We start from the raw sequence: 24,908 nt of genomic DNA, 5'->3' as shown, positions 1-24,908 counted from the left end.
TGCAGGGTCGCCAGTAGCGCGAGTGGGCCACTGCCTGGCTGCTCTCTGGGCCCCTGGCCTCATTTGGGTTTCCAAAGTTTCCGTGGAACAAGAGAGTCCTTGCAACCCACAGGGGGCTTCCCAAGAAAGGGTGGGCGGGGAGAGGAAGAAAACATTGTGGACCCCCTGCCCCAAAGGCAAGTTGATGTGGATTTCAGACAAATGACAAAAAAACTTCTTTGTTTATACTTCTAAGGGAAGAACAGGTTAGACACCGTTTTTAAATGCACAAAGGAAATCTTCATGTTCTTCCCCGACAAAGTGGACATTCTCTTGTAGAGAAAACCCGGAAAACACATCCAGAGGCCAATTCCAGAGAAAATGAGCTTTCACCATCCTCAGGGCAAGAGTGATAATGTCTCTTGTTGCCAACTGCGGTCACTGCCCTGTAACATGAGTCCTGGGAACTCACCACCCAGTCTGGTGCCAACAAAAGGTTCTGACCTTGGCCCTGAATGAGAGCTACACCCATCAGGTGCAAAGGAGGTCCCAATGTCTTCACACAACTACACCCATTTAGCTAGAGGGTGGGCTCCACTCTCCTGGCTCCCATGGGTGGTTCCACTACTAAACTGAGTTTAGGCCAACAGAGCTTACTTCTCTGTGGCAAAAGCATGGCATGGAAGACAGGAAGTCAGCTGAGAAAGGACCCACTCCAGGGCGTGCTGAGCCCAGGCTGGGGTGCACAGAGCCCGTGTCTGGTCAAAGCCAGGGCACACAACTATACTCTTCTCTATAAAACGAAACCCCAAAGGTGAAGGGCAAATAACTCAGAAGCATAGGATGAAACATAGGACTTATCAGAGAAAGTTTGATTAAAAAAAAAAAAAACAAAAAAAAACAAAACCCCAAAAAACAAAATAAAAAACTCCACAGTTGTAACAGTTGATCAGCTTACTGACTTGTTTTGGCACTTCTGAATTCGGCTCTGTTGGTGGTGCAGCCAGGCTTCTGATGGACTGAATCTTGCTGTGTTTCCTGGGAGAAATCACATAAGACAGCCAAAGTTAGGTAAGCTGGGTTTTTTGTTTTTTTGGGTCTTTTTGTTTGTTTAATGAAAAACAACAGCCTTATGCCCTTCCTCAAGATGAAGGCACCTACAGTAGTGCGTACGGATGCGCCGTGGAAAGGGACTCATTCTTTTCTTAATACTTGCAGGGTTCAGGGGTTACTTAAACTCTAGAAAGTTCCCCTGCTCCTGTTCAAGGAGCACCCAGTTCACTCCCTTTCTAGTCCTAAGAAGGTCACTAAGAGGGAGAGTTGGCTGGGCCACAGGATGCCCTGAAGTGCAAATTCTGGTCTGACAATATGACATCAATTCATTTTTTGGGGAATGATCTAGATCAGTCCTGTAACAGAGGCAATCACCACTAATCAGCTAACTCCTCACAGCGCTGAGTTCAGGGAAGGCCTGCCCGCATTAATGAATTTACAGTCTCAGTAGAAGGAAGTGGATTTAATGCCACTAGTCTCCTTTATCTTTTCCCTTCCTCGTCTGCCGATGCTCTCCTCTTCCTCCGTGAACAAGCATCAGAAACTTCTCAGCTGCTCAGACGATGAAGCCATATAAATACAGAGAGATCAAATGCTAAATGTACATTCAGCTTTTCTTCAAAATACTCCAAATATACAAGGATGGTCACAACATCGGGTTTGTTGCGGCTTCGGTTTTGGCAAAAGTAAAACAAAGCACTGGGCACCCCACACGTTTGTCAACAGAGAATCAGATAAATAAAATGTCATACTTTCACAATACCTTAAAAGACCGGCACAGATCCCCAGGTCGGGGTAGGGTTTAAAAAGCAAGATGCAGAAGTAGGTACAGCGAGCTACTATTTAGACAAATGAAAAAGCACAGCCCAGAGACATCCTGCCCATTCTTTTCAGATGCATAAATGTGTGTAACGGGAGTAACACGAAGCTGACCGTCGCTGCCTCTGGGAAGGGAGAAGGGAAACAGCAAAGAAGGCTGTTGGCTAAGGGGGGGGGTGTGACTACATCGGTCACAACAGTAGTTACACACGAAAAGGGGAAAAAAACCCAGAAACGGAAAGAAATGTGGATGTCTGCTGTGTTCTATTTTACAGTAATTTTAAGATGGATTAAAATAGTAAAAAAAGAAAAATGTTAAAAAGAAGAAATCCATATGCACTAAACAGCCCCTAGTGTGTCATCACGTCAGCTGCGTACCCTTGTATCTCAGTCCCTGGATTCTCTGCTTCTCCCCTCTCTGGGCAGCAGAGCCACGCTCGGGGCAGGGGGCTTGGGAGCCAGTTAACCAGGGACCACTTGCCAGCTCTGAGATGTGGGCTAGTAACTCAATCTCTTTGAGCTGCAGCGTCTCCATCTCATAAAGGGAATAGGAGAGAGGTGCCGGGGGGCTCAGTCGGTTAAGTATCCGACTCTTTGATTTCCGCTCAGGTCATGATCTCGGGGTCCTGGGATTGGTGTGAGCTTCTCTCCCTCTCTCCCTACCCTCCTCGCACTCTCGCTCTAAAATAAATGAGTAAAACCTTCGGGGGAAAGAAAAGGGACTAGGAGAGCAGCGACCTCACGGAGCTGGTAGTTAATGTATGCAAAGCACACGGGACCTAGCAAGGGCTATAAGCATTTGCTAAAGACAGCAATAAATCCTGCTGCTTCTCATCCAAGCTGTATTTCATTAAAAGTTCGTAGAAATACTTTCCATTCAAATCCCCAAATACTTAAGGACTCCCGGAAGAGGAAGTTTCTAGAGTGCTTTATCCCCACCACATCTCCTGCTCCTCTTCCACCCTGCTTTCTGCTGACTTCCTCTTCTTCCTCACTTGGCCCTCCAACGTCCGTTCGCATCTCACCTCACCCTCGAGGAAGCACCCCAGTCCTCGGATGTTTCTGTCTACACTAAACTGGCCCGGAGGCGCTGTGAAGCGCTCATTCAGTAACTCACCAGGCCTGGGTGAAGAGAGATTTAGCAGGAACGCACTGTCACCTGCAGAGAATGACTCTTGTCAAATCAGAAGTGGCATCGAAGTTTCTCTTACCTTTCAAACTGCACTTTCTTATGTCCTCCTTCTTTCACATAGTCGAGAACCTGCTTCTGAGTCCGACCGCTAGAAGGAGAGGACGAGGGAAGACAGCAAGGCATTCTCATTTAAACACACGACACACCCCATCTCTCCTTCCCTCCTTCCATCACTGGGAGAAACAAGGGCTTTCTCAGTGAGCCAGGAATAAATGCAGCTCTGAGAGACACCGTATGTGCCATGTCATCTCTCGGTATTTCCCTTCTAAATAACAGAAAGTGTTTACATGACGAAACCATTTAACAATTCTGTTTGCTTATTAAGCAAACCATCCTGAGAGTCTGTGTGCTTCGAGGAGGCAGGGATAATTCTGTTCACTGTGACTCCCCAAGGCCTAGACTAGGATTTGACATGTGGAAGACACTCAAACGTTTGCTGAAAGAAGGAGTGAGAAAGTGAACCAATGATGTGCAAGTCCACAAGGCATTCCAGGAGGCGACACCAAATGTTAACGACACGCTTCTACAGAGAAAGGAAATCCTTTCTGAATTAGAGTCCTGTGAGGAGTCTGCTGTGGCCAGTGGACTGCCTCTTGGCTGACTACCATTTGAACACATCGAGGGACGGCCAGGAGCCTGTGAGACTGACTGAGCCATCACCCCACCAGCCAGAGCTCCTGGAGGCCAACTTTCCTCTATTCAGCCCGTCGTATGCGCAGCCGCGACCACAGCCGTAGGAAAAGGCAAGCCTTGGGAATGTTCCCACGGCAAACAGGAGAGGGGCGAAAGGAAATCTTTACCTGAACCGAAATGATGACCCTCGACTAAAGAGGACGGGCTTTGGCTTTGGCTTGGGTTCTTCAAAAAGTCTAAAAAAGGCATGATGTTCAACACAGATTTTCCAGAAGGACTTGCAAAAATCCCGACTGGCCATGAGAAATTCCAAGGTATCTTGGTACGAGCTCTGAAAAGAGAAAATACCACTTTGGGTTTTTTTTTCCATTACCCATGGACACTGGGTTGAAAAATGAGAAAAGGGACGGAAAACAAATATGTCCAATAAAATTTCAATTGTGTATTTTAATATATAGCAGGACCATAAATTCTCATATTTAGTAAAATATAGTTGTTCCTAATGACAAAATATAGTCATCATTCAACCGTTCCCCCACCCCCGCCCAGAATTCCTTAGAGAAACTAAAGAAAACAGGAGTACTTAGCAGAAGTCATAACATTTCTTTTGATAAACTCATAAATAAATTCTGTGTACACAGCTTACATTTCCCTCTTTAAAAATAATCCAAGTACTGAAATCCCTTTTTGCCTCCTTAAAATAACTGAAACACACTCTTTGTTCTATTTTCTCCCTGAAGGTTCATGCCAACTTTGCATATTGGTCTTAAGTCTTTTCTCTGTCAAGCCACATTCGGCTCAAGCCTCCAGGTGGCCCCAGGGACCACACGGGAAATGAACATTTTTTTTTTTTCTGGAGCTCAAAAGTATCACTCAAGGCTGAAAAAATCATGTCCTTTGATTCTGGACAGTGGACAGTATAATTTTCTGTTCCCAGACTGAACGCTCTCAATGTAAGTGGCCATATTTTATAAACAGGACTTACCACAGTCCTCAACGTTCCCAGCAATTCCTACTATTCTGAGGGATCTCACAGTTCTGGGCAGTCCCAATTTACAAACAAGCGTGCCACAATTCTGTAGCTGTAAGTAGCCTTTTGGAACTCAAAAAGCATTTTCCCAGAGAAAACAACTTATAATGGGTGCCTGCTTCCCAGGTCAGGCCATAAGAGCTGATTTAATCCAGTCTGTAGCTGAACGGTAAGCCCAGATGGCCATTTATCATCTTTTTTTCCATGGGGAGGGGGACAACACTCCAAATTCTGGTTGGGTCCTGGGGTGAGCAACATCTTTAGGGGTTCTGTAGGAAGTGGGGTGGACCTGCTTATTAGCTTGTGAGAATGTGCTGTCAGAGGCTTGGGGACAAGAGCAGGGATGGGAAAGCTGGGGACAGCTGGAGGCTTGTCTGGACAGGCATCAGCCCCAAAGCCGGTGGATGCTGAGTGGGGGGTCTCGAGGAGGTGGCCCGGAGGCTGGCGCCCCAGCAACCGCATAGGTCGGGCTGTGTGCCGGGAGGGGCTGCACATTCTCTACCCTCGCTCTGTCGACCCAGGTAACAGCGCGGTTACGGAGCATCTGGGCACGCCTCTGAGTGCTGACCCTCAGACGCCTGCAGTGTTGGCCGTCGTTCTAGCCTGTGCCCCAGCAAAGCCCCTCCATCCCCGGATCACGGGGTGGGCTCCGAGGTCTGGTCCCCCCTCCAATCCACTTACGTTCGCATCGGGGCGGAGCTTGATGAGAAAGCGTTTCCTCTTGAAGCTCAGCTTCCGCACCTTGGCCCAGTTGAAGGCGTTGATCTTAGTGAAACCCTGAGGAGAAGAAAGGCATCAGCCAGTGAACCAGGAAATGCATAAGAAGCAACAGGGGAGTGGGTTTGCCTTGCGTATGGGGAGCTGTCGAATGCTCGGGAAGAATGCCTTCTGCTAGAGAATTCTCAGGATTTGCTGCTGTGGAAGATCCCTGTTGCTGGAGCATTATTTTTCACTAATTATAGGATCTGGCATTCAAACTAAGTTTGCCTCCAGGGAGAGGAGCAGCCGGCCAAGGGAAGGATAAAAAGAAAGACAAAAAACAATAAAAACCATGACAACCACCACAATAATTAGTGACCATCACATCTGCAGTGCCAAGCACCCCGTAAGGAATTTACAGACCTTCTCTTATCAAACCTTAGACAAAACCCAGTGAGATGGGTTTACTATCTTTCTCTTACAGATGTGGCAACTGCTGCATGGATCGATTTTAATTTGTCCAAAATCACACAGTTCACGTGGCAGAATGAGATTCCTGAGCATGGGCCTTAACCAGCAGCTAACTGTTAATCTCCATAAAAGCAATTCCGCAGGTTAGCAATCCACCCCCATCCCGCACACGGGGCTGGCTCCCATGCCCAGCAGGCTACCCACCGCACAGGCGGGATGGCGGGGGGAGGGGGGGAGGCCCGGCCTGCTGTGTGTCTTCTAGACCAGAGAACAGTCTCGGGGAAGGACTCACGCATCCTCATCTTTGAAAGTCAGGTGTGGAGAGACAGGGTGATGGAGATGCAAGGGGATGCTGCCAGAAACCAGCTCCCATCTGTCCTGTGTCTCAACTAAAATTAGAATTCCTCCTGAGCCTGCCCGGACACCAGAACGGCTTATTTACATTGATAAGAATGAAGCAATTAAGGACTGGCAAGAAGATTAATTCCAAGATACAGCCTTTGTACATGATTAAATAACTAAGCAATTCTCAATATTTAGATTCTATCACACATAATCAAAGCAAATTAATTCAATTGTGAGGCACTTCTCCCCACCCCCCATGATTTTCAGAAATGTTTAAGGCTTCTGATTTAAGTTTCACGGTAGGACTGAAAACTCTATTTGGTTTATTGTCCTTTTGCTCATCGAGTTCTCCTAAGATTATTTCAGCAGGTCAAAAACTGTTAAGAGCAGTCACTTCTACAAATACCACCCTGCCTTCCCATATGAAACCCAACCTCAACTCCTCTTGGGACAAGATTCTGTGAGAACTCATGTCCGTTGTAAACATGGGAGCAGCACTGGGACTCCTTTGGTAAAACAGGAAGGGGAAATATAACTGAACCCGACAGAGCCTGAGAAGTGTTTTAGATTATGTACACATTTACACCTTCAAAACAGGTGAAAATGAGCCAATTTAAAAGACAGACACTTTCTCCACACCCCTTTGAAACCAAAGCACAGATGACTCACTTTTGTTTGAAAGAAAACCACTGAGGAAATCTTTGGGGGTGGTGAATACGTTCACTGTCCTGATTTCACTGATGGCTTCAGGATATATACACATATGTTTGTGAACTTTCATTGATGGCTTCAGGATATATATATTTCATTGATGATTTTAGGAGATACATATCTATCTATAAAAAACTGCATACTTTAAATATATACATTTTATTCTATGTCCATAATACCTCAACGAAGCTGTTAAGAAACAAAAAGCAGCACTGATCAACAGAACATTACAACGGCAGTGGGCAGTGTGATCAACAGAGTATGCATTTCAGAGAACAGAAAACTATGCCCTTAGGTAAAATACAGGTAAGAATTCAAGTGCAGTGTTTTGCTACATAAACTTACTATAGCACCTGGCTTTTAGGAATTTATAAACTGCTAAATCCTAAAAAATACACATTAGGCTTTTCTTTTTAAGTTATGTATACCCGAAATCACAAATCAGCTGACTGAGGTAAAACCTAAATTAGGTTGAAAAACCCCTAAATTTGGTTAAAAGAAAAAAAAAAAGCAACTAAAAACCTTAACAGCTTAAAAAAAAGGGGGGGGGGCATGGGGGAGATGACATGAGTTCATGTGCCAGTGTGAAGAAGGTGTTTATTTTGGGGGATCCGAAATCCTGATTCTATTATACTGGGTTTTGAGCACACGCCCACTGATAGAGATTTCTGTGATCCTACAAAGTCAATAGACACAAGCAAATCTCAATTTGTGCATTCCCCAACCAGAGCAGGGGCCAATGGAACAGGATCTGGAAGCTGAGGGCCTGGAAAGAAACAGAAACCCTGAGATGAGGTTAGTTTTTTCCTGTTCTCCTAAAAGTAACTGTCAGAGGTCTTAACTTGGCCCACCCAACACGGAATCAGAGTTGAGGGGCCAACTCTTATCTTTCCATCACTGAGGGAACTGAGCTGTGTTCCAAACGCTCTTACCTGAAACACGAGAATTCCCGTGTTGGCAACAGCCAGGTTGATCTTAGTGCCTTCCCTGTCCTTAGCCGGGTGCAACCGGATCCCATACATCTCCAGCCTGCGGGCAATCTCCAGGAGTTGGAAATCTGATTCTGCTGGTGTTTGTCCACTGACAAAACAAAAATTCAAGAGAAAAGGCCAGGAGATTTGAATTCCCTGTGTCTATTAATTTGAGATTAAGCAACTTCTCTTGGGAAATAAGAAGGCACTTCATCACAAACAATGGAGCTACTTGATCAGATGACACCCAACCCCCCATTCATTATCACCCAAAGTTGAGCAGCTAGGACAAAAGCCCGATTGCCTGTGTAACACAAAACCCCAGAAGTCTATCTCACATTTGCCCTGTTTTTTTGGAATCTCAAAGAGTTTCTTTTAAGGTCATATAAAAGCAAACCGCCACGGTGTTAAAACACGTTTTTAGTCACTTACAATGGGCCTATGCTTGGAAGCAAAGTTCAAGGCAGCGCTCCTGCATACTATCAGCAAAGCTCAATTACCCTCCTTAGAAACAACAGAACAACAGGCCCAGAGCACCTTTTGAAAAATATTTTACTGATCAAGATTAAAAAAACCAAAATGGAGAGGCTACAAAGGTTCTAGATTTTCGTAACATTCCTCCTTTGCCCATTGTTGACCATATATCCCTTTCCTGATTTCCAGTTAATTGGTCTTACACGCTCCCTTCAATTCCACAGCATGGGTGTCCTAAATTCCAGGCCTATTCCACTAGCACAGGAAATCAAAGGAGGACCTAGAGCTCTGGTCTTGAGTGGGTAACCTGCATTTGAGAGTCCAGGGTGAGTAACACCACCTCCCATGAAGCTCTGTGCTCTTCTCCCTCACCTTTTGGGTATTTCGTCCCAACAGTTAGTGTGTGTGCACACCCACCTACGCCGGAAGGACAGAGAGAAACAACTCAAAGGGAACACGAGGCACCCAGCGGGACTTACATGTGATTGTGGTGAAACTCCACGATTTTGTCTTCTAGCGCATCCTGCTGAGGTATGTACTTGTTTTTTGCTAAATGCTCTCTGTCCGACGCTTCATCAAAATCCCCAATCTCGGCTACCAAGAAGCAGAGAAAGAAGACCCAGCCATATAGGATTAATGCTTCACAGTCTGTTACATTCCCCGTGGACCATTCTCCAGCTAGCAAAGCAGAAGGCAGCGGACAAGGCGATCCCAGACTGTGGGTATCGTCAGGGCTGGGCATCAGAAGACATCCTGTGAGGACGTTTTTAACAACTGTGCCAACATGCGAGGCCAGTTTCCACTCTTTCTCATCTCTACCAGCTGGAAAGGAAACTTCAGCACCCATCCATTTTCATCCATCCACATTCCTGATTCACTCCTTCCTCCCTGCCCAACCAGGACCACTTCCGAGCTAGGCGGTAAATTCTAGACACGTGGATTCATGACTTCTAAATAAGCCCCAGAATTTCAGGACTTTACAAAAATCAACTTGCAAAACTCTTATATGTAATAATTACGAGTGCAAACCCCAAGTGCTTTCTCATGTAGAGAAAAGCCAGTGGTAAATAGGTATACACATCTATGATCTAATTTGGTAAAATAAAACAATGAAAGTTTATTAAGTTTCCCCTAGTCCTAGCGTCAGAAGTGACTGGTCAGACTGCAGATTCTTATGAATTTTTCACCTACAAGGAAAAGGAGGCATATTTTTCTCACGTAACCTCTACATTGTCCCCAAATTGCTATGATCTTGAAATCTAGAGGACAGAGCTCTAAAGTAATGATTGCACCTTAACATCACTAGCTCCAGGTCAGTTTATACCAATTTAATACCTCTGGGACAGCATGGCTTTTTCTTTGAATCATATGGTCTGTGTAACAAGCTTTTAAAGTAGCCTAATGACCAGAGCCCAGGTGTTTTGAGTAAAAGCTAGTGAACGGTTGCTAGGAAACCTACCTGTCACTCTGTCATGAGAAGCAGCTTGTCCCCCTCTGGGCAACGCCCCTCCAGTAATCACACAGGATATGGCCTGTATGTTCCTATAAATCGCACCCACTGAGAATATTTGCTCTGCACAAAACAGTGCCAACTCACCGGGCTCCAGCTAAGCCAGGGAAGACTCAATCATTCTCTAGCCCTCCTGCTGCTATGGGGAATCAGTATCATTCCTTCCTAGGTCTGGGAGATCTTCAGTAAGGCCCATGTATAAAAAATAAGAAGATAAGCATGGTCTCTAGAAATACCTCATCATATTAGGCGCGTTTATTAACCACTAGGAGTGATGCTTCCTACAAACCTTAGGGAATCTTGTTACCTGGGCAGTTATCCCAATGGGCTGATTGTACGGGACTACTCTGGATACAACAGAAATTTTAAAATGATATGACAGCACTATTTCTTTTATACTTATGCTAATATGTGTGATGTAATTATCTTCCTGAAACATAACATGTATATTCCATTTCAAGTAACTTCTGCCTTGGCCAAGAAGGGAAAAAGTGCCCAGCTGGGTTGTCGATAAGCCTTAGAATGAGCACAATCTAGTTTATCCTTTGCCTAGATTAAGAAGGTTAAAATATCCCATCTCAAGCATCACTAGGATTTAGTCCAGCTTCATGTGTCTTGGGGTTTACTGAACTCTGGAGAACAGAATACAAGAAGCACGATTGTTGACAGTTTTGGGTCTTAAGGCTAATGTGCCATATTCAATAATGGATATTAAGTCCAAGAACAGGACAGAACAAGTTTAGTTCACTTGGACAGCATCTGGCCAAGCTTCTCCTCTGAGGTAACTGAGATTTTCAACAATTGCGTACTAGTCCTTAAAGAGAGGGGCGCCTGGGGGGGCACAGTCGGCTGAACACCTGACTCTTGGTTTCCATTCAGGTCATGATCTCAGGGTCCTGAGATCAAGCTCCGCACTCAGCGTGGAGTCTGCTTGAGATTCTCTCTCTCCCTCTGCCTCTCCCCCCTCCATTCTCTCCCTCTTGCAAATAAATTAATAAATAAATCTTAAAAAAAAAAAAAAAGGAAAGAAAAGAAAGAAGGATAAGAGTAGGCAGACAGTGCACACAGAGTTCACAGGCCAATACTGGGGGTGGGTGGTACGCCCACAAAGTCCGAGGGGTACGGTCTCCAACCCACTGGCACTCATGCTCACAGCAAAATAACACAAAGGCACCGTGACTGCGTTTCGTGGATGTGATTACGTCCCCCCACCAGTCCGATCACGGTGGGCTCAACACGACCTCGGAAGAAACGGACACTACTTACACTGTACGATGTGTGAGATGAGGAGAGCCGCGCTGGTGTCGTTGCAGGTCAGCCTGCCCTGAGCCAGGTCCTGCTTCACCTGCAGAGCGAACAAGTACCTGCGGACACAAACACACACGACCGGCGTCACGCACCTCCAGGCCGGGGGCACGTGCAGGGGGCGCGAGGGCCGGTGTCAGAGTCAGGCCCGCATCTGGCCACTGGAGCACACGGCGAGGAGCTACAGAAAAGTACACAGAGCAGGGAAAAGAAAGTCTGCCCGGCCGGAATGAACGCCCGGTGCCACTGACCGCAGTGTCAATGCTCCTGCGTCACTGGAAGGCGCAGGAGACGCGCAGGGACCTTGTCACACGAGGACGGACACATTTTATTCTATGGCTGGATCTCTTCGCTTAAAACCCAAGCCTATGTCTGGCCACTCTCCAAATAATTTTTGCAGGGTGTAACAAATGTTTACGGTTTTCCCCCACAGATCAAATATACTTAAAAAATAACTTTAAGGCTCAGATAATAACAGTAGCTTATTATGGTTAGGGAGAGCTTTTTTGCCAACAGAATTGGGAAGACGAGGGTGTCTTTTTTTGTGTGTGTGTGGTATAATATTCGCTTTGGTTCTTCCAAAAGCCTCAGTTACCAGATCTGTAAAAACTAATTTTACAGTTATTTTTTAAGTTGCAGAATAAAGCAAGTGAACGTTTTTGGTGAAAGAGAAAAGTAATATTTATAAATCAAAGAAATTAAGTAAAAAAATAGTGCAATGTAAGAACTGATTTGAAAAAAAAAATCAATATGAACGCCTACATTTTTAGAAGGTATTTGCTAGTTCTGCCCACTGCCCAGAGGTGTCAACCTCAGTAGCCAATCTTGGCACTCGGATTCTGGCTCTCTACAGTTGCTAGAAGGTCACAGAGGTAGGTCCACGGAGAAATGGTAGATTCCCGGTATGGGGTAGGTATGAGCCTGGAATATCTAGTCATGCCAGAAAGCAAGGCAGCTTTGAAATATAAATGGGGCGTATTAAAAAGGCAAAAGAGGGGTGCCTGGGTGGCTCAGTCAGTTGTGTGATTCTTGGTTTCAGCTCAGGTTGTGATCACAGGGTTGTAAGATCGAGTCCCAGGTCAGGCTCTGCATTTAGCGGAGAGTCTGCTTGAGATTCTCTCTCTCTCCCCCTCTGCCGCTACCCCCACTCCTCTCTCTCTCTCATAACTAAATCTTAAAAAAAAAGTGGGGTGGGGGGAGAAACACCTTGAAGGGGTATTCACCTGCCAATGCTGTGACAACTTGAGTCTCAACACAAATAATTAACGTGAATCAAAACACATGGAATTAATGAAAATTCATGAGTCCATTTTAATATTCAAAGAGAAAGCAGGAAACACTGAATATATCACCACTGGAGGAGACTATTGAAGCAATTCTTGGTAACCTAAGGCAAAAAATTGAGCAGGGACTCTGCCTCTCCAATAGCAGCAGCATTTCAGGATACACAGAAAACCCAAGTCGATGTGGCAAAGTTCCTTACAGAAGTACGCCAACTAATAACAGCAAGAATCCTCCTTCCACAACCTCTAAAGAAATTACAGACTCGGGCAAGGACTGTTAATTCACGTAAAAACCATTCTGGAGATGGGATGTTTGCAGAGACAAAGTAACAGGACTTCACTTCGCAATGGCAAGATCAGACCACCACCACCACCCGAATTCAATGAAGAATCTTAGCATCATTAATGAGATGGGAGGCACACAACATCACTTTTGATGGATTCGAGCCCAAAATGTCCAACTTATAACCATCAAACGTATAGAACTACCTTCCAGTTTTCTGGAAATGCAGAGGATAGAGGAAGAAGCTAAATGGCACCATGAGAATTCCTGACGAATTCAGGAGGTGGGATATTTTATAGTATAACTGGTCCAGTTTCTTCAACAAGGTGGTATCATGAAGAAAAAAAAAAGGAGGGACTCTGCTAGATTGAGGTCCAAAGGACGTAACCAATGCAACTCTGGTCCTACCGTGAATCTCCTTTTAGATGAGCAGACACAAACGATATTTACGGGACACATGGGGAAATCTGAGTAAGGCCAAGGTATCAGGTGAAATGAAAAGTACATATGGATGCATGAGAAAAATCAGAACGGGTATCAAACTAATGTATTATCTAATGGTCACCCCTGGGCCAGAGGAATACAGTATTTTACCTTCTTACTCTTGCTCATCTGTATGTCCTAACTTTCTACGCCGCACATTTGCTATTTTTGTAATAATGAAAGGTTATTTTTAATTTTTAAAAAGGGGGGCTTTTAAAAAATAAGATCAACCACAGAGATTGCCATAAAAATTAAATGAAGCAACCCGTGGAAAGCTCAGTGGACTAGAACAAAAACACTCAATAAATGTTAGCAATTTTTCCTTTATAAATGAAAAACTAGAGGCTCCTGGCTGGCTCAGGTGGTAGAGCATGCGACTCTTGATCTCAGGCTCATGACTTCAAGCCCCATGTTGGGGTAGACCTTGCTTAGTAAAATTTAAGAAAAGAGAGAAAGAAACAAAAGAAAAACGAATCCCCTTTAAGTTACTTAGGAAAATCCATTACTAAGAACTAAAAAAACTACAGAGGCAATTTTATAACCAGCTCCCCCCAAAATCCCCCCAAAAAAACACCCTCAGATCCACCAGTTAATAACAGCCGACCTTTACCCAACATCCCCCACACCATTATTTATTTTTATTTTTTTAAGATTTTATTTATTTGACAGAGAGAGACAGCGAGAAAGGGAACACAAGCAAGGGGAGTGTGAGAGGGAGAAGCAGGCTTCCTGACGAGCAGGGAGCGCAATGCGGGGCTCGATCCCAGGACCCTGGGATCATGACCTGAGCTGAAGGCAGATGCTTAATGGCTGAGCCACCCAGGCGCCCCCCAGTATTTATTCTTGCTCTCATGTTCTCTGTCTCTGGGAAGTCAAAGGGAAGAAAAGCAGAGACTATAAAAAACCTAAAACATCAGCATACAGATTTACAGCACAAATCATCTTTCTTGGATTAGGCAGGCGGTATAATTTTTTTTGAGCCTAACATTTCTCAGACCTACAGGCTTTAAGCCTCTACCTGGTCAAATTTTTAAATAAGTCGAGGGCATAAAGGCATTACATTCTGAATATTTTACCATCTACCAGTTCAAACACAAGGCCTTGAGTTCGCAGAGAAATGTTCAGGGACAGATGAATGGTCTGAGTCTGACAAGCATTGGGGACCTTTGGTGATGGTCTCGTGTAGGCTCTGAGGCAGCGCGGCTTCTGGAAGCTCACACATGTAGGCATTCTGAAGACTGCGGAAAGAAACTGTCACTCCCTAGGCGTGCTGAGTCTTCCGTTTGGGGCTCTTGTAATAGGAGAACGACCTTCCTGGGTCCTGACGGTTGACTTCTTAATGACAGCTGTAAATCAGGTTAGCTTTAGAGACTCACCAACACCTCTCATTCTATACACGGAAGCAGCCACGAGCAAATCCACGGGAGCTAAAGGCTAAGTTAACTCAGCAGGTGTGAAATAAAATCAAACCAGTAAATGATGAAAACGCAAAGCGCTCAAAACAAAGTCGGTCCTTGGCAGCGGGTGGGTGTCAGGAGGAGGGATGATGGTGGCAGAGCTCATCCAGAGGGCTTCTGGGGACAGCAAGAGTTGCACATCACACCAACCTGAGGGCCTGCTTTAAACGTGTCTATTTTAACTTATTTCACTTGGGAGGTCTTCATCTTTCTCTCCTTACTCAGTGGAAAGTAATTTGCGATTTCTCTGCCAGCCTCAAGAGACACTTGAGCAGGCCCTGAAGAGCAGCAAGTTTTGATGGATCTCACCACCTCTAAGAAGAGCACAGCCAAGGAGAAACTGGATCCAACCGAAGACAGGATGCCCAGAGCCAAGTGTGCCGAAACACACGGACTCATCAAGACGGGCTCGGAACTCTGCGGTAAGAAAACCTGGTAACTTCTGTCCCAAAGACCCCTCCCCCTTGCCGTTTCAAACCCCCACCTACTTTTCTCCTTCTAGAGGCCTGGGCCTTGGTGGCAACAGGACACAGTGCCACCGAAAGTGTGGTTCAATAAATAGAAAGGAATTCAGCTCCTCGGTTAACAGCAAAGGGCAATTTAATCTTCTAGCTACATAAATGGGAAGCTGAAACCTACTCCCGAGGCCCCAAGAATTAACTCCAGAGCTGGAGTCCCTTTTAAAGGTCTGCTAAGCTGCGGGCCTGCCTCTGTCACCCTCTCATCCCCACGTCCCCCGGCTGAAGTCCCGTCCACACAGAGCTTCTCCCAAGCCCTCCCTCACTCCCCATCTGCTGCAGAAAAGTGCCTGGAACCTCAGTGGTCACATCATTACATTTCTGCGTACACAGGAATTCGAGAATGAGGGAGGCAACACATTGGATCGGGAAGGTCTCCTTCCCCGCTGCACCTTGAGCCAAAGTCAAAAGCAAGGGAGAGCTTCTAAATTTCCTATCGATTTTCTTCACCCTTGCACCAAATGGAGTCTCTCCTCGGAAAAGATTTTTTAAATGTTGGTTAACATGGGAGCCAGAAAGCAAAGAACTAAACCCCAAAGCGGCTGTTATCCAGCTGAGCCCGTGTCACCTGAGGAACTTCTCAGATCAGACAGAACTCTATGTGCCTGGCCACATACCAGGCACACTTGGCCAACAGGCCCCAAGTAGCATGGAATTTTCTAGCAAAAACGAGAATGGGAGGAAACTACAAACCTCCCAGTTCACAACGGTTCACAAACACTGAAAAGGTGCAAAACTCAAAGCAAAGTAGAACGGGAAGGGGAAAAACAAGGATTCGTGCCACCAACTTCCTGAGGAGGAGAGGGATACGGTGACATACAGGAGGCAAAGGCACACTGCCCAGCGACAGCTGGACTCACCTTCAGATTTAGGTCAATGTTCTGAGTTCCGAGCAATGCACGTTCCAACAAGAGGAAACCCAGCACAGATGCAGCGACACCACAGCCCCAGCAAAGACACCACAGAGAGACTCTGTCATTGGCCTGTCCCGTGCCTCTGGGTGCAGCAGCCCAGCTGCCCCTCCTCCATGGGAACTGTTCTAGTAAACTGCAAGTACTTCCCAGAAGGCTAATGCCTTCTGTAATTCCTGGCCAATTAACAGCTTCAATGAATTGAGGATTTTAAGTGCAGGTAAAAAATTAGCAGCAACTCATTCAGAAAACGCAGGGCCCTGGCAAGAGCCATGGCCTTTACCTCTTCCTGGAACTCCACATTCGTGCACCCAGAGCCCTTCCTGACACCGCCACGTGATGCCTGGTAGGCCTCTCAAACCCAAGTTGGCAGAACCCAACTCCTGACTCTCCACCCCTCCGCGACCCCCTGCTTCCCTCTGCTCCTTTCTATTTTAGTTCTCTCCAACATGGCCCACCAGCCATGGATGTCAGAACCTAAGCATCCCTCCACTCCTTCAGTCTCTGCCGCCGGCCATCACCAGGACAGATGGACTGACGTCCAGCACAGAGTCCAAATGCAACCACGCTTCTCCATTTCCACTCCTGCTATCGTTGTGGTGTGTGGACGAGAGCAACGGCTTCCTCACCGGATTCCCAGCTGTCATCGTCCCGTGTGGCCCCTACACAGCAGCTAGCCTTTCAACCCTACCAACCGTACGGCCTCTGTCCTACCTCACTACATATCGCCCTCTCTGTTCCTGCCATGCCAGCCTTCTCTGAGGTATAGCTAACCCTTGGGCAACACCGGGATTAGGGACGCCAAACCCAGGCCCAGCCCCAAATCTGCATAGACCTTTTGACTTCCCCAAAACGTAACTACTGTTGACCGAAGACTAACCAGTCACACACACAGTTGATTACCACATATTCTGTAAGTTGTATGTATTATATGCTGTATTCTCACAATGAAGAAGGGTAGACACAAGAAATGGGATGAAGAAAATCCACCTGCGAAAATACATTTACAGCGGTCCCGCGCTGCATTTATCACTCTCACACATACACGTGTGTGTACCATGTGCACCTAAGTGGGTGTGTGCAGCTCAAACTCACGTGGTTCAGGGGTCAACTGTATTTGAACATCTGGAGCTTGTTCGTGCCTTGAACACTGTCCAACTGTTCCTTCTACCTGGAAAGCTCTTCTTCCAAAAAGGCCTGAAAGATTCTCATCACATCCTCAGACTGACCCACCTGAAGCGGTCCCCTGGCCACCCTCTGTCGTATCACCCTCCTTCAATTCCCTACAGAGCTCTTAGCCTTAGCTGATCTCTCTTCTCGTTTAGTTCATCATTCCGTCTGCTCCTAGGAGAGTCGGGCCTGTCTCTTCACCACTGCGCTCCCAGTGCCCGGAACAACGCTTGCACGCAGTGTCCACTGCCTAAGTACTGTGGACGGAATGTCTTCAGCCCTTTGCTAAATGATGGTCAACCACCCAAGATACTGTACTCCATACCAAGAGGGAGGAGAAGGATGGGATAGGCTTAGTCTAACCAGCTGCAGCTTGAGAGCCGTGTGTGGTAAGAATTTGGCTGGTCAGACTAGCAGGTCACTCTTAAAAGGGACGCATTTTGTCTTGACGCCTTCCCACCAGGCTCTGCTCTCCTCTAGCACATACCATGTCCTGTGTAAGTTAAACAGTGATGGTGACGATGGAGATCATTCACAGTATCCCTCCTGGTCCCAGCCACCTCATGCATAATCCTGCTTCTCCTCAAAACAAGCCCGGCCAGGCAACCGGCGCAGTCGCACTGAACAGGGGCATCGGTAGAAGCAGAGAGAGCAAGTAAGCTGGCCAGTCACACAGGGACCCAGGGCAGGCCTAACTCCCACGCTTTCCCACAGGGCCAACTTTCAGAGACACTGAGCATTGGGTCATGCCCACCCACCCTCGGCAGCAAGTCACAGAGTTTGACTTCCCCAAACCGTCCTGTGATGTGACGGAGAGAAGACGGAAATCGGGACAGTGAGAGGTTATAAACCCGGTTCCCTTCACAGCATAGCTTTCAAGAAACCAGGTTTCGAGGAAAACATGGTGCTTTCTCTCTTGCCGTGTAAGCAAAGCTGGGAGGGTTACCCGGGGAAGCACAGTGCAGATGCTAGTCAGGGACACGCTGTGAAAATGTGTCATCGGTTGACAGAGAACATGAACTTTCTCTTCTCCCCTGTACTCCATGACAATAAATAACCAGTTTCCAAACCACTAACCTTGTGAGTTCTTCTTGGAGTTGTGTGTGGTCAGGTGGAAAGAATTTCACCACAAACTTAACGACAACATGCTTTGGCCCTAAAAGAGGGGAGGAAAAAGCAGTAAAGCATTTATTGATCTGTTTCAAATGCAATTAAAGAAAGAGACTTCAGAGGGTATATTAGACACCAAATAATGAGTCTCATTCCAAGCTGTCACGAGCACATCTGCTGACGTCCAGGTCATTGACTAGATAGCTGAGTTACTAATTCATACTTCATGTTGCCTGTTATAAAATAACGCTTTGACAAGACTATTTCATTCAGGTATTAACCTTTTTCTCTGAAGATTTAAACTGTACCCAGATCGTAAAAACAGGCATTCATCTTAAAAAATGTATCTAATTGGCTATTTTAGTCCAAATAGAGGGCTTCAGATAACGTGAGGGAAAAATGAAAATGTCAATCGGTTATACGATTTAGGATTTCAAGCTATCCACCAGGTACAGCTGCTGATGTGTTCATCAAATATGTAGGAGCATGTAAGTGCCAGGTGCTCCCGAGCTCTGGAGGGAAAACAAACAAGACATGGCCCAGCCCCCCGCCGTCAGCCAAAGCCTTTATAAACCATTGTATGGATGAGTTCAGGCAAAATCGGGAAGCAGATCTGGGATGGGTGGACAGGGAGAGGACCAAGGTGATGGGTAACTTTTCAGAATTAAAACAAAACATCAAATAGATTATACTAATTTGTAACCTGAATCAGAGCTTGTTTTGATATGTGTATCAAATATATATATTTGTCATATATATACATATATATATATATATATGTATATATATATTTGACATACATATTTGTTATATATATCTCCTCAATACCAGAGCGGTCTTACAGGTTCTGCCATTTGGAATAGACAGCCATGAGTTCACATTCTGTGAAATATAAGGCACTATAATGAAGTCCAAATTTTAACAGCAGTCATATAAAAGCAGAAAAGGTCTTTTTACTTTACCTTTCGCTGTCACAAAAAATAATGTATTATCATCTGTGATCACACATTTAAGTTGAGGGAAAAAACCCCAAAAGTGACAAAAGATGAGTAGGCAATATATACAAAACTAGGAGAAAAACAAGGCACAGAAATATTGAAGCCCAGAGAGGGTTGGACCCCTCTTCCCTGCCCACACTAACAATTAACAGAAACTCTCTCCTGTTGAGGCGGAATCATAGAGTAACAATAGCAAAATGGGGAGGATGGTAAGGCCTGCCCTATTCTCCTCTCCGCGGGGAATCCCGTGAGGTTCCTCAGATCCTTCTAAAACCTGAAGCTAGGAAGACGCTACCAAACCCCCCAACGTAAAAGGACAGCTCTGTCTCACACACAACTAGTCACAGCACACGGGGAGAGAAGGAGCCGCCCCGCTCAGTGTGGACCCAATGGCAACAGACAGTCTTCTGTCTGCTTCTGGCAACGTGCTAGAGGACACCTAACCACGCTGAGCGTTTCCCAGGAGTTATTGCAGGGACACAGTCATCATTCTGGATGCTTCGCTACCTCCACCCATCAGGCCTGGGGGTTCTCAGCAATGTGCCACCCCCCCCACCCCAGTCCTCCACGCGCAGTCTCTGGCCAGCCACCCCATAAACCCGTAAACGTTAAACAATGGTGGTTTCATTTTCAGCATCAATAATTGCTTAATTTAAATGACAGAAGATCAACATCACTTTCAAATGCGTAAGGGCCCTACAGACAGTGCGCCTGTTTATTGCACCCACATAAATTGCTCGTGGTGGCCCAGTGGGGTTTCTTAGACATTAAAACAATCTCAGCACTGCAGAGAGGTGTCATGGTGCTTCCCGTTTGACTAACAGAATGTGATTTTGTTTCTATTCTCTGACTTTTGTCCAGGCTGGGGCTGCAGTGAGAGAGTATTCAGACTCTGAAATTGACCTCAAAACAGAGAGTAGAGGGCGGGGGACTGTCCTGGTCTGAGGCTCAAGGAGAAGGGAAAGAGAAAGCAAGCCTTCTTCCCTTACTCCTCTCCCAAGCCCTCCTTAATTTTCTCCAGCACAGGATGTAAATGCAAGCCCGACTCCTTTCAGTTCCACCTGCTGTTCAAAACACGCACACATGCACAGACAGTTCTGGGCACCTTATTTTTTTCCACACACTTGTACTCTGATTTCCCAGGCTTTGAAGAGGCAGGACAGAAAACCTAACCCCGATCTTTTGAATACATGGCTCCACCTTCCCCTTCAAAAATGACAGTAACAAACATGGGCACTGACCAAGGCAAGCTCAATTCGGCTGGAGATTAATGACATGCTTTAGTTGTGAAATCGAGATTTGATTTTCCAAGCAAGGTTTTGATCGCCAAATTGTTAACTACTACAACTGCATAATTGACATTTTAATTGCACTTGGATTAGTGGATGATGACCGGAAATCATGGGGGGAAAAAACCCCCCCAAAAAAACCCCAAGAATCTGTACCACCAGTGCTGGAGGCCACAGGGCAAATGACATCCAGAAGAGGAAAAACGCCTGGCTTCATACCGAACATCACTGTTAAACGCGCACGCAGGATATACTTACTTCTAATCTGCTTGACAATAGGTTTTAAGAGATCCAGCCACACCTACGAAAGAAAAAACAGATTGAGACAAATTCTCAATGGAAGAGTACAAGTATTTTGAGACTTGCCTTGGAGCAGTTTAAAATCAAAATATTTTTGAATATCTGAGGCCGTCTGTTCCTGTTTTCTGCAGGATGGTGTATCTTCCATCATCTATCACTTGCATAGTATAGATCCAAATTTGCTGATATCCCTGAGCTTCAAAGTTAAAATCTCTCCCAGACTCAAATGGTGAACTGAGACTTTTTCTCCACTCTCTTGCACTTTTCTCCCATAGCTAGCTACTCAGCAAACACTGATGCCACCATTGCATGTCTAGCTACAAGTGGAGTGAAACATGCACACTCCTTAATGAAACAAAATACACGTGTGTGTAGACATTTATATAACAGCACATGTTTGAGGGATAGGGGAAGGGAAGGAATATGTAGCTTTTCATCTCTCAAAACAAGGCCAGAAGGATGCCGGTTGCCCAGAAGAATAACGGAGACTTGTAGGGGCCAATAATTTGTCCAGACAGGCAGCGCCAGGACTGAAACCAGGCCTGTCCAGCTTTAACGTCCAGACTCTTTTCACACACAGGAAGTTTAGGAGACAAAATTAAAAGAGAGCAACCAGCTGCCCTTATGGAGAAAGCATAATTTAATCATATTATCCCATTTCACACACTGCTTTTCTCTAAACTCCTTTTGAACTTGTGGTCATCTGAAAAGGGTTCAACTGAAGCTCCTATTTGCATGTCTGACAAAGACAAGGTTATATGTTTAATGTAAAGAGGGTTTTGTAAGTAAATATGAAAAACAAAACCCTCCCAAACGATGCAAAGGATAACAGGTAACTGACAGAGAAAAAAGTAACAATGGCTAATGGAGAAAATGTTCAAATTCAGGAGCAATCCACAATATAAGTGCAAGCCTGAAAAATCAAATACGACTTCCACCCACTAAATTTACATAGATTGGACTATACTTATATGTATTCGTGTTCTACGATACCCCAGCTTGGCAGGGAAATGTGCACGGTCTTAACTCTACTGGTGGGGAGATGAACTGGTATGTTCCTGGAGACTAATTAGGGAGTAATTATCTAAAGCCTAAAAAAACCACTGCCACACAGACTCTTTTATCCAGTCATGGAACTTTGGTAAATTATACATTTATGCACACAAAGATTTATGTGAAATGAAAATGCTGTGATTAGCATTCCTAATGGTGAAAAATTTTTACAATAACAATAAATAAATAAGTAATCTATAGGACACATTACCACGCAGGCATTAAAAATTATGTTCTCACTGAATATTTAAGTACATGGGGAAATGTGTTTGGGAGGTTGGAAGATGGGTGACTTCCTATCTTCTGCCTTTCTCCATTATCCAAATTACCTTAAGTGGGCGTTAAGAGTTCTCATGATGAAAACACTAAAAATGTTAAGTCTCTACTTATTTAGGTTACTTTTTCCCCATTCACTAAGATTTCATAATTAAATTCTCATTTCTGTATTTCCCATCCCCTACCACTCTCTTGTAAAAGAGAAAAACCAATGGCATTAGGGGCATTTGGCTGGCTCAGTCAGAGGAACATTCGATTCTTGATCTCAGGATTATGAGTTCGAGCCCCACATTGCATGTAGAGAGTACTTACATAAATAAACGTCAAAAAAAAAAATAATGGCATTACTTGACTTAGGATCGCCTCCGCTGTGATAATTATAAACCTCAACCTTGAAATGTGAGAACATAATCGTTCAAAATCGCAGTCATCATTCGCGAGATATATTATTTCCCTCCTAAGACTCTTAACCGATGGATAAGGTAGCAAATGTATCTCCATGGGATAAGAAACTGAGATCCGGACAATCCCGGTGCCCAGAGCTGAACTTAAATGAATAAAAAAGTTGAAGAACAGAGTTTAACAAAAAATTACTATGTCCTTATGCTAGGCTCTGGGAATCCAGAGATGAGACAAACTTAGCACGGTCCCTGCTTCACGGAACTTACGGTCTAGCGAGGAAGAGACAGGAACCAAACCCTTCCTGACGAAAGTGAAGTCGTGCCTGACAATGACCTAAATGACACCAGGATTTCTGCCGAGGGCCTCTGGACAGACCCTGGCACTGCTCACAAAGACAGGAATACCGGAAGAGGGTCAGGATGGAGCTTCTAGACTTTCATTTTATGAGGTGCCCTTGGATTCGTGAGCAGGAGACAGCATGACAACGATGGGGCGCACCTGTCTGGAGCTCAGAGGCGAAGCCCGGCCAGGATATATGGCCTCAGAAGTCGCCTCCAGCCTGACTCCATGGAGGGTAAGACAGCCTCACGGAGTCCAGAGGGTGAAATGCATGACCACATATGAGGCCTCCATCATGGAAAGCCAGGTGGGAGCAGATGAGGACAGAAGGGAAAAAAGGAGAGCTGTGTCACAGAAGCCATGGGAAGACAGCATTTCCAGAAGGAGTTATACCAAGAACTATGGGAAGGTCAAATAAGCTGAAAACTAAAATACAGAATGCCAGTTTACATTTCTGCGTCGGGAAGATAGGGAAGTTCCTTCTTGCTGCTTTCTGCTTTGCCTGTGAAATCGGAGGGTTGCAGGACGGAGGCAGGGAGAGAGCATGTGAAGTCGTCGTGTTGCAGGGGACAGCACGTTACCCGGAGAACCCCGGTGGGACCCCCCACAGCCGCGCAGCGCGCACTCATGAGCCTGCAGGCCTGCGCTCGCCCGGCCACCACGGCTGCCTCGGGGAACCCTCTTCGAGAATCTTCCCCATCACCAGTTCTGCCACAGAAGCTGCCTCGACTTCCGCAAACCACTCAGGGCAAAACAACTATGCTCTGGCGACGCCGATGCCAATTTTACGAATTGTTGTAAAACAGCTCTCGTCTGTTTTTGGCATTTCTGTGGCAAGCATCAAATACAAGCACCGATTTGAGCCAACTGAGCATGTGGTTTTCGAACAAGCAGGTCTGGGAACCTCCGAGCGGTGTGAAGGCGGCTGTTCGGTGGGGCTCTGCAGCAGTCATGCTGGGAGCCATCGACCACGTCTATGGCTAACTAACACGGGGCGCAGGGCGGGGGTGGAGGATGCAGGGCCTCTGAGAACCTCTCCGTTTACCAGTTACAGTGCTATCTGCGGGCTCACCGAAAAGGTCTTGCACGCAGAGGACTTACGTTACCATAAATGGATGAGCTAGAAGGAGCAAGAAGACAAACATTGCTGCTTGATAGAGGTAAAGCATGGAAGCTTTGATATACAGCAAAGGCCACTGGGAAGCATCTGGACTAGACGAGGTCATCGTAGACCGATCACTTGTTCACTCAACCTGAGCGGAACAGAAGTTCAGACCAGTTAAAAGGGTGACAAAAGCACCATCATCTTTCTTTCCCTGCCAACGGGATCTCTAGAGGGCACAACTGTAATGCTCTCTCACCCCACGGTCCACCCCTTCAACCAAGCCGCACATCCCTGTGCTCTCTAAAACCATGCTGCTGGTCTCCAGACCACACCCACGCGTCCACGTTACCAGACTATACGGGAATTTGGTTAAAATAAATGGATTTCTAGAAATGTCACTCCAGTCAGTAAGACTCACTGAATCAGGGAACTTCTCTGTTAGTAAGAGGTTGCTGGCGCTGCCATGCCAAACCACCACACACTAGGGGCTCGGACAACACACTTTAATCTCCTCACAGCTCTGGAGGCTCACGGTGTCACGGGCTTGGTTTCTCCTGAGGTCTCCTTGACTTGCAAATGGCAGTCTCCTGGTCGTGCACTCCCATGATCATGCCCTTGGTGTCTCTGGGGTACCTCCAAATTCCCCCTTTGTAGAGTCACAACTGTCAGTTGGATTGGGGTGTACTCTCATGGCCTCACTTTCACTTAACCACCTCTTCAAAGGCCCTATCCTCAAGTA

At 45.9% G+C, this 24,908-nt stretch overlaps 1 protein-coding gene across 1 annotated transcript in view; it reads right to left on the bottom strand.

The window, feature by feature from the left end:
* Positions 1-24,908, bottom strand: part of FARP1 (FERM, ARH/RhoGEF and pleckstrin domain protein 1) — a 212,169-nt gene that overhangs the window by 57,682 nt on the left and 129,579 nt on the right. Inside the window, exons 3-11 of the mRNA XM_034663810.1 lie at positions 20,953-20,995; positions 18,375-18,453; positions 11,154-11,251; positions 8,857-8,971; positions 7,865-8,012; positions 5,388-5,483; positions 3,844-4,007; positions 3,063-3,131; positions 864-1,017 (exon numbers count right to left, since the gene is read on the bottom strand). Of these exons, the coding sequence (XP_034519701.1) occupies positions 864-1,017; positions 3,063-3,131; positions 3,844-4,007; positions 5,388-5,483; positions 7,865-8,012; positions 8,857-8,971; positions 11,154-11,251; positions 18,375-18,453; positions 20,953-20,995 (966 nt within the window). The remainder of the gene's footprint in view (positions 1-863; positions 1,018-3,062; positions 3,132-3,843; positions 4,008-5,387; positions 5,484-7,864; positions 8,013-8,856; positions 8,972-11,153; positions 11,252-18,374; positions 18,454-20,952; positions 20,996-24,908) is intronic.

This window comes from Ailuropoda melanoleuca, chromosome 7 (genome assembly GCF_002007445.2).
Source record: "Ailuropoda melanoleuca isolate Jingjing chromosome 7, ASM200744v2, whole genome shotgun sequence".
NCBI classification, from domain to species: domain Eukaryota; kingdom Metazoa; phylum Chordata; class Mammalia; order Carnivora; family Ursidae; genus Ailuropoda; species Ailuropoda melanoleuca.
Note: the sequence above shows the minus strand (reverse complement) of the source record. Positions and strands in the feature narration are given on the sequence as shown.